General features: G+C 37.3%; 1 protein-coding gene across 1 annotated transcript in view; it reads right to left on the bottom strand.

The window, feature by feature from the left end:
- Positions 1 to 10553, bottom strand: part of EFCAB5 (EF-hand calcium binding domain 5) — an 88844-nt gene that overhangs the window by 73767 nt on the left and 4524 nt on the right. The window contains exon 3 of the mRNA XM_010861679.1: positions 8328 to 8409. Coding sequence (XP_010859981.1) covers positions 8328 to 8409 — 82 coding nt within the window. The remainder of the gene's footprint in view (positions 1 to 8327; positions 8410 to 10553) is intronic.

The following is a 10553-nucleotide window of genomic DNA, read 5'->3' on the forward strand; positions in this document are numbered from 1 at the left end:
ATGGCATCACTGACTCGATGGACGTGAGTCTCAGTGAACTCAGGGAGTTGGTGATGGACAGGGAGGCCTTGCGTGCTGCAATTCATGGGGTCGCAGAGTCGGACACGACTGAGTGACTGATCTGATCTGAACGCTGGATATGGGGTAGAGAGGAATTCTCTGTATTACCTTCACAATTTTTGTTTTGGTAAACTTAACAAGTAGTCTAAAAATAAAAGCTTATTTAAAAAAAATAAACTAAACAAACCAATAAAGCAAGAGAGATTACTTGAAAATGAAAAAGGATTGTTGTTGCCAATAAATCATCAATACATTGGCTTGAACGTCAGAAAACAATCAATCAGCAAGCTGCAAGATAAAGTCAAAGTGGATAAAAACAGCAAAGTAAATAAAAGAGTAGAGGATTGATGGTTATTTAAAAAACAGAAATTCATCCATAGAAAAATGAAATTTTGATATATGTAACTGAAACTCCAATACTTTGGCCACCTAATGCAAAGAGCTGACTCATTAGAAAAGACCCTGATGCTGGGAATGATTGAGGGCAGGAGGAGAAGGGGACAACAGAGGATGAGATGGTTGGATGGCATCCCCGACTCAATGGACGTGGGTTTGGGTGGACTCCGGGAGTTGGTGATGGACAGGCAGGCCTGGCGTGCTGCAATTCATGGGGTCGCAGAGTCAGACATGACTGAGCGACTGAACTGAACTGAACAACATGGATGGACTTTGAAAACATTATGTTTAGTGCAATATGCCAGACACAGGACAAATATTATATGGTTCCACTTACATGAGGTAGCTAAATTCATAGACAGAAGGTAGAATAGAAATCACAGTGGGGTGAAGGGAGAGGGGAAGGGGGAAATACTGTTTAATGGGTACAGAGTTTTTGTTAGGGATGATGAAAGAGTCTTGAGTAGGGATGGGGATGATTTGTGAATCAACTTTGTGAATACATTTAATGTCACTGAATTGCATACTTACAGATAGTTAAAGTGATAAACATTGTCTATATTTTACCATATTTTAAAAAAAGATAAAAGAGCCTCACCAAGACTTCAGAATCCCTCTCATGCTACCTTTTCAATCACAACGTTCCTTCAAAGGTTAACACTAACTTTCCTTCCTCCTTCCCTCCCTCCTTCCATTCCCTTCCCTTCTCTTCCTTGCTTTTCCCCTTCCTTCCTTCCTCTCTTCCTATCTCTTTCTTTCCTCCTCTCCTTCTAGGCCTTTTCCCGTTCCTCCCTCTGTCTGGTCACATTCCCTTGACTCTCAACATTATGGATTAATACTATCTGTTTTTGAACTTCATATTGATGGAATCATACAACATGTGCTCTATTAATAGTACCTTTTTTTGCTCAATAACTTAACTACTTTTATCCACGTTGCCTGGCAGTAGCTTCATAGTATTACATTATGTGAACATGCTACAGTTTTTTCTATTCATTCTACTGTTGATAGAATATTTGAATACTTTCCAGATTTGATTATTACAAAAAAGCTGCCATGATCAATCCTCTACATGTCTTTTGGTAGACATATACATTCATTTATCTTGGTATGTACCTAGAAGTATAAATGCTGATCATAGGGTATATATATATTCACCTTAGAAATAGTGCCAAACAGTTTTCTGAAGTTGTACCAATTTACGTTCCTACCATCAATGTATGAAAATTCTTGTATTCCATATCCTTGCCAACTTGGCATTGTCTTTTAGTTCAGTTATTCTGCAGAACATATAGTTTATCTTATGATTTTAATTTGCATTTCCCTGGTGACAAATGAACTAGAACACATTTCCCTCTCTTTACAGGCATTTGAATATCTTCTCTGATAAAGTATTTGTTCAAAGCTATTGTCCATTTTTCCATTGGATTGTCTGTCTTACTGATTTGTAGGGGTTCTCTATATAGTTAAAAACCTTTGATGAACACAGGTATTGTAAGTATCTTTTCTCATATTTTGCTTGGCTTTTCACTCTCTTAATGGTGTTTTCTAATGAACAAAAATAAAATTCTTAATTTTAATGTGTTCATTCTTCATTTATTTATTTTATAGTCAGCATCTTTTGTGTTTTAAGAAATCTTTGTCTACCCCCAAATTGTGATAATATTCTCCTGTGTTCTTCTAAAATTATTTACTGTTTTATCATTCACATTTACATCTATAATACATGCAGAATTTGTTTTCATGTGTGGGGTGAGGTAGAACTCAAAAATACATATTTTCCATTTTGGCATCATTCTTGTTTTCAATACAGGATTTTCAACTGGACTCTGTTCCATTGGCTTGTCTATTTTTATGCCAATGTCATACTGTCCTAATTTTTGTTACTTAACTATAAATCTTGATATTTAGAAATATAAATCCTCTAGCTGTGTTGTTCAAGATTTCCTTGGCTTTTCTGGGTCTTTTGCACCTCTACATAAATTTTAGAATCAAATTGTCATTTTATAAACACACAGACACACATACAGAACCCTGCATAAGTTTTTATTAGAATTACAGTGAAGCTAGAGGTCAGTTGAAAAAGCACTACTATCTTAACAACATTAACCCTTCTAATTCATGAATAAGGTATATGTTTTCATTTATTTAGGTCATCTTTAATTTCTTTTAATTATGCTTTATAGTTTCAGTGTAGAGGTTTTGTTCATTTTTGGTTAGACTTACTTTGAGATATTTAGGGGGTTGTAAGACATTAAAATTGGATCTTAAAATTTTCATTGTTTGTTGCTAATATACAATAGAAATATAATTGTTTTTGTATATTGACTTTGTATCCAGAAACCTTGATAAACTTATATTGATTGCTTTGTTCATCTGCTAAAAAGAAATTTCTATTTTTTCCTTGATAACTTTTATAATTTTTATATTCCTTATTTGCCTTATGACACTGGCTAAACCCATAGATCTTTTAGGAAGAATAATCTTTTTTTAACCCACCTTTCGAAATTAAGACTCATTAATGAAGATATGTTGTCCGTGTTGGTTACTACTGAATTCTTAGTTAGCAGGGGTTAGAACAGTGTCAGAAACATAGTAAGTACTCAAGTATTTGATGAATGAATAAACACTGTGTTAAAAAATATTATAGGCATTGGAATAAGAGGTATCAGGGTTCAAATTTCAGCTCTAACATATAGTAGTTCCTTATAGAATAAGCTTATAAACTTAGACTCTATTTCTACAAGATGGGAATATAATTATACTTTGTAGGATAATCATGATGAGAAAATTATACATATACATATATGAAATTATATATATAACACATATATCCTGAAGCATTTATAGTCATTATTACTATTATTATTATTGGATGAGCTCACTCTGTCTAGAGTGAGAAGAGGACCATAAAAGGAATTTTGTGCAACATTTTAGAAGAATAGGCAGATAAAGTACATTTACACAGGAGTCTGAGAGTGACTAGGGAGTTGGGAGGAAACCAGGATACATTAGAATCACAGAAACTACAAGAAGAAGAGTTTAAAGAAGGATGTATTATTAAAATTTCAATTTGAGCAGTAGAAATCTATCTTACATAACTTAAATTTTAAAAATGCCGTCTCTCTTTCCTTTTAACCTCTCCAGCATAACCCAAGGCAGATATCCCTCCTCCAGATGTATAGCAACTTAATATCTAGCCATCTTAATATCTGGCTCATTAGTAAACTTACAAATGAACAAGGGCATTCTCTTATCTTTGCTGCAGACTGCTAGTGCTCCTCTAGTGTGCTTGGTATTACAGGTTGCTAAGCAATAATCCTCCGGAGAAGGCAATGGCAACCCACTCCAGTACTCTTGCCTGGAAAATCCCATGGACAGAGGAGCCTGGCAGGCTGCAGTCCATGGGGTCCCTAAGAGTCGGGCTCGACTGAGCGACTTTATTTTCACTTTTCTCTTTCATGCATTGGAGAAGGAAATGGCAACCCACTCCAATATTCTTGCCTGGAGAATCCCAGGGACAGAGTAGCCTAGTGGGCTGCTCCCTATGGTGTGACAGAGTTCGACACGACTGAAGTGACTTAGCAGCAAGCAATAATCCTAGTGCTTGCTCTCTCCCCACCAACACACAGAATGGAAGTAGATGGTGTTTGGTTACAACTCTGGTCAAACACTTCTCTCTTAGAGCGATAATACCAAGAAAACAAAAGGAGACACACCAATAGCAGGGTCAGTAAATCAGGATTCTGAATAAGCCTATCAGTAGCAGTCCTTTGATTGGGTGATCTCTGAATTCATAAATTACGGCACTGCCCCAATGGAAAATTAATTAAGGAGTTTAACTGAATACAATTTCAAGCAAATACTGGGTTTTTTAGCCTATGCTTGCTGCTAAATCACTTCAGTCGTGTCCGACTCTGTGCAACCCCATAGACTGCAGCCCACCAGGCTCCCCCATCCCTGGGATTCTCCAGGCAAGAACACTGGAGTGGGTTGCCATTTCCTTCTCCAATGCATGAAAGTGAAAAGTGAAAGTGAAGACGCTCAGTCGTGTCCGACCCTTAGCGACCCCATGGACTGCAGCCTACCAGGCTCCTCCATCCATGGGATTTTCCAGGCAAGAGTACTGGAGTGGGGTGCCATTGCCTTCTTCGAGCCTATGCCTATATAGTCCTAAATCTTTTACAGATAGATTGATTCGTTTACATATTCACTCAATAAGTAATTATTGATGTCATAGTGCCAGGCACTATGCTAAGCACTGAAATTCTTTTTCAGGACTTTCTAAGCTTCTATGGAATTAAGAGCTTTTCAAATACTTACCCAACATGCACATCTTCACTCTGTATTAACCCACCTTATAACATACAAAGTCCTATTCAGGCACTACAGGCACAAATGCTTTCAATTAAAGAAGTAGAAACACAAAAAAATTTCTTATTCATATTCTGAAAGGTCCAATGATTTTTATAAATGACTTTCATCATTTTCTGCACTCAGTACCTGGCCCACTGCTGGGCATGGCCTCAGCACAACTCTATTTAAGAACGCAAATAGGAATGAATTATAATTCACATTATAATAAGCTCTAGCAGACTCTTTCTTCACAGAAGGCATACAACCTTAGAGGGACTGGCCGCTGATTGAATTGGTGAAAATTGACCCAGCAGGGCTACTCAACATATGTGCCGTGTTCTCTTAAAACACAGGTCCTGTCTGAAGCTCAGCTGGCTTGATCTGTCAGGATTTCTTAACATTTGACATAATATAGAAAAACTACTGTGAGAGGAGGAAAAGAAGCACTATTAAAACTATTGACATTAAAATTCAATAGCTATAGGAAAAGGTATTTTCCTGCAGAATTTTTTAAAACTTAGGGCTGTGTAATAAGAATAAAGCTGAGCAAATCAATAGAAAAAGAAATAAAATTTCTCAAAACACAAGTTCAGCTCATAGCTTGAAAAATGTAATAACCAGGGAAAGAAACGAGGAACTCACATGATACATTTAGACACAATATTTTCTATGCAAAGATAAGTATTTGAGTGTATTCTAGGAGCTTCCTGGAAAAATAACATCATTTTAATTTTGATAAGTATATAACAAGGATGGGCTTCCCTGGTGGCTCAGTGGTAAAGAATATGCCTGCAGTGCAGAGCCACAGGAGACACAGGTTTGATCCCTGGGTTGGGAAGATCCCCTGGAGGAGGGCATGGCAACCCAGTCCAGTATTCTTGCCCGGAGAATCCCATGGACAGAGGAGCGTGGAGGGCTACAGTCCACAGGGTCACGAAGAATCAGACAACTAAGCACAGCACAGCATACAACAAAGATAAAGACACTTATTTTGATGTGTTGAAATTGGAATAACAGTTCCTCTTCCCACTTATTACACACACACATACACATACACAAACACATACATATTTACAAAGGGAGATTTAGAATATTAAAATTAATAGTGACTGATGACTGAATAAATAAATACATTGTATTGCATTTGATATTGCAACAAGCAACTGCAATATTTTCAATGTATATCATATACTGGGATGAACAGACTTACTCAAACAATACATTTCCCTCTATCATACATTATAAAGCAGTAACAAATTCAAAGTATGAGAATAGGAAAGACCATAAACTCTTGACATGTTTTCTAGAGAGGCAATAAATTAAAGAATGGAATACACATGTGACTTGCATGTACAGATTTGGCCATAAACTGATTAAAGTGAACATCTAATTAAATTTATAGGAAATTACCAAGATCACAATTCTGTTTAGCAAGTTTAAAATGAAAGAGTTTATTTATAAAGCTGGTCCATGTGAGTATGGTAAAAGCAAAGGGATTTATGGGGTAGTGGTGGTGGAAGGAGGGAGTGAGGAGGAAGCAAAATCAGGAAACTGGTGGTGGGGGGCAGGGAGGGAAGGACTTGCCAAGAAACTTTTTTAAAGTTAGGGACTGTGAAAGTTTACAATAAAGGCAAAATAAATGCTGAATAGTTTGATTCTTCATGCATATGTATTATAATATGAACTAATAAGAAATAGTAAATAATTCTTTTAATTGGTTTAAAACACAGAAAAATACTTTGAGAAGAGTAAGCATCTATAAGGTATAGCTAGCATCTATATAGAAAGTTATAGTTTAGAAAATGCTTTAATAATTATTATTATAGTTCAGCCTAGCACATATTAAACACTTGATAGTTGGAAACTAAGTTCGAAAGAATTTCAATTAACTAAAATATAAATTGTTAAATTTTAAATATTGTGAAAAATTTATGTAGTATAGGATTTCACTAAGTATCTAAAATTAGAAGAACAGTAGTAAAAGGGATGACTATCTTGCCTATTTAGTTGTTGCCTTTTGATCATATAAATTTTCAACCTGCATAATCATGTAGAATTTGGATTAAGGATTGGGCTAAAAGTCAAACAGAACAAATGTGTTGTCAAGTACAGAAGTAAAAAGAAGAAACAGAAAAACAACAGGCAGGTCGAATCACTAGATTTCTGTATTTATGGGTTGTCTGCTGTGTCAGTCCACTCTTAGGTAAATTTTCTCTTTAAGTACAAGATTAATAAAGTTGCTTCAAAAGTGTCAATAGAAAGTAAAGGGAATATATTTTTTTCTTTAAACTTTTTATTTTGTATTGGGGTATAGCCAATTAACAACCTTGTGATAGTTTCAGGTGGGCAGTAATGAGACTCAGCCAAACATATACATGTATCCATTCTCCCCCAAACTGCCTTCCCATCCAGGCTGCCACATAACATTGAGTAGTGTTCCATGTGCTGGAAGTTCCATGTGCTGTACAGTAGGTCTGAAGGGAATATATTTCAAAGTGAAAGTCACTCAGTCGTGTCTGACTCTTTGCAACCCCATGGACATACAGTCTCCAGGACAGAATACTGGAGTGGGTAGCTGTTCCCTTTGCCAAGGTATCTTCCCAACCCAGGGATCGAACCCAGGTCTCCCACATTGACTATTTCCCAAATTGCATTTAAAATACCCCTGGGTGAACTTCCCTGGTGGTCCAGTGGTTAAGACTCGGTGTTTCCACTGCAGAGGGCTTGGGTTTTATCCTTGGTCAGGGAACTAAGATTCCACACGTCACACGCCATAGTAAAAAAAAAAAAAAAAAAAAATATATACACACACACACACACACACATATATATGTATGTATATAAAAGACACTTGCTCCTTGGAAGAAAAGCTATGACAAATCTAGACAGCGTATTAAAAAGCAGAGACATTACTTTGCTGACAAAGGTCCATATAGTCAAAGCTACGATTTTTCCAGTAGTCATGTATGGATGTGAGAGTTGGACCATAAAGAAGGCAAAATGCTGAAGAATTGATGCTTTTGAATTGTGGGTTGGAGAAGACTCTTAAGAGTCCATCAGACTGCAAGGAGATCAAACCAGTCAATCCTAAAGGAAATCAACCCTGAATATTCATTAGAAGGACTGACTCTGAAACTGAAGCTCAAGTACTTTTGGCCACCTGATTCGAAGAGCTGACTCATTAGAAAAGACCCTGATGCTGGGAAAGATTGAAGGCAGGAGGAGAAGGGGACAACAGAAGATGAGATGGTTGGACAACATCACTGACTCAATGGATATGAGTTTGAGCCAGCTTTGGTAGATGGTAAAGGACAGAGAACCCTGGCGTGCTGCAGTCCATGGGGTTGCAAAGAGTCGGATACAGCTGAGCAACTGAACAATAACAAAAGTATGTGTGTATATATTCATTCCTGGTATTATATTTTTGAAAGGCAAAATCTTGAAGAATCCATCCCCAATGAAAACTTCACAATAGTTTTACATTCTAGTGTGTAGGAGAAAAGGTAGTTCTCTACCTTGGGATTTTTTGTTTGCTGCTGCTCCTATCACATTGCTGTGGGTCCCTAATGCCGAACTGTCTGATATACTCTGTGAAGACTGAAAGGAGAAAAGAAACACCAGTTAAAAAATAAATTGCTTTTCATCAAAGTTGCATCAGCTCTCCCAATGAAAGAATGCAGATAAATTCCTTGTAAAAGTTACCAAATATTCCTCCTTGATTTTCCTAGGATTTAATGCTCTGTATTAGAAGCAAAGCAGTAATCACAGTCTATTGGCTTCATTCATTGGTTCACCACGTCATCATATCTTCCTACGGCTAACAAAGAAACATGCTAAGATTATTATTCCAGATGTACATTAATCCTTGAATTATACAAGGATTAATTAGAAATTATGTTTCTAAAAACAAAATTTGAGACCACAACGGAGTGAAATCGAACCTCTGAACCTTTGAAAATGCGGCTGTTTTCTTTGACTATTAGAATCACTTTCTAAGTTTGTGGTGGAGAGAAAAACATTTTCATCTTCATTAAGGAAAGTAAACTTTAGCTTTATGAATAAATGGTGGTAAAATAGCTTTTTGTACTCATGCTGATACACTTTTTTAGAAGTTAATTTAGAATATTTATTTATGCTGGTCTTAGTCAAAGCGTGTGGAATCTTTACTGTGTCATGTGCAATCTTTCTTTATGGGCACATGGACTCTGCAGTTGTGGCACATGGGCTCGGTAGTTGCAGCACGTGGGTGCTCTAGTTATGGCGCTCCGGCTTGGTTGCTCCAAGGCACATAGGATCTTAGATTTCCAAACAGGGATCAAACCCGAGTCCCCTGCATTGCAATGCAGATTCTTAACCACTGGACCACCAGGGAACTCCCTGATATACTTTTAAAAGGTATAGAATATTTTAAGACTCACATTAGTCAACTTCATGGTGAATCCATATAACTATTTTCACTTGCCTCCCCTTTTCTCTAAAATATTTTTCCTCATAGAAGCCTTCTATTTATTTAAACACAAACTTACTTAAATGATTAACTTGGAAATTACATTTTCAGAATGATAGTGAAGTTCCCCTAATAACTGGTGATTCTCATATGCAGGATAACAGTGCTAATTTTAGAAAGCGAACTTTATCTATAAAGTTATAATCAGTTCAGTTCAGTCACTCAGTCATGTCCAGCTCTTTGCAACCCCATGGACTGCAGCACGCCAGGCCTTCCTGTCCATCACCAACTCCCGGAGTTTACCCAAACTCATTTTCATTGAGTCGGTGATGGCATCCAACCATCTCATCCTCTGTCATCCCCTTTTCCTCCCGCCTTCAATCTTTCCCCGCATCATGGTCTTTTCAAATGAGTCAGCTCTTCACATCAGGTGGCCAAAGTATTGGAGTTTCAGCTTCAACATGAATCCTTCCAATGAACACTCACGACTGATCTCTTTTAGGATGGACTGGTTGGATCTCCTTGCAGTCTAAGAGACCTCTCAAGAGTCTTCTCCAACATCACAGTTCAAAAGCATCAATTCCTTTGGCGCTCAGCTTTCTTTATAGGCCAACTCTCACATCCATACATGACTACTGGAAAAACCATAGCCTTGACTAGATGGACCTTTGTTGGCAAAGTAATGTCTCTGCTTTTAGTATGCTGTCTAGGTTGGTCATAGCTTTTCTTCTAAGGAGCAAGCATCTTTTAATTTCATGGCTGCAGTCACCACCTGCAGTGATTTTGGAGTCCAAAAAGATAAAGTCTCTTTCTGTTTCTACTGTTTCCCCATCTATTTGCCATGAAGTCATGGGACCGGATGCCATGATCTTAATGTTCTGAATGTTGAGCTTTAAGCCAACTTTTTGACTCTCCACTTTCACTTTCATCAAGAGGCTCTTTAGTTCTTCACTTTCTGACATAAAGGTGGTGTCATCTGCATATCTGAGGTTATTGATATTTCTCCCGGCAATCTTGATTCCAGCTTGTGCTTCTTCCAGCCTTGGGTTTCTCATGATGTACTCTGTATATAAGGTAAATAAGCAGGGTGACAATATACAGCCTTGACGAACTCCTTTTCCTATTTGGAACCAGTCTGTTGTTCCATGTCCAGTTCTAACTGTTGCTTCCTGACCTGCATACAGATTTCTCAAGAGGCAGGTCAGGTGGTCTGGTATGCCCATCTCTTGAAGAATTTTCCACAGTTTGTTGTGATCCACAGAGTCAAAGGCTTTGGCATAGTCAATAAAGCAGA

Source organism: Bison bison, unplaced genomic scaffold (assembly GCF_000754665.1).
Source record: "Bison bison bison isolate TAMUID 2011002044 unplaced genomic scaffold, Bison_UMD1.0 scf7180017864472, whole genome shotgun sequence".
Classification (NCBI taxonomy): Eukaryota; Metazoa; Chordata; class Mammalia; order Artiodactyla; family Bovidae; genus Bison; species Bison bison.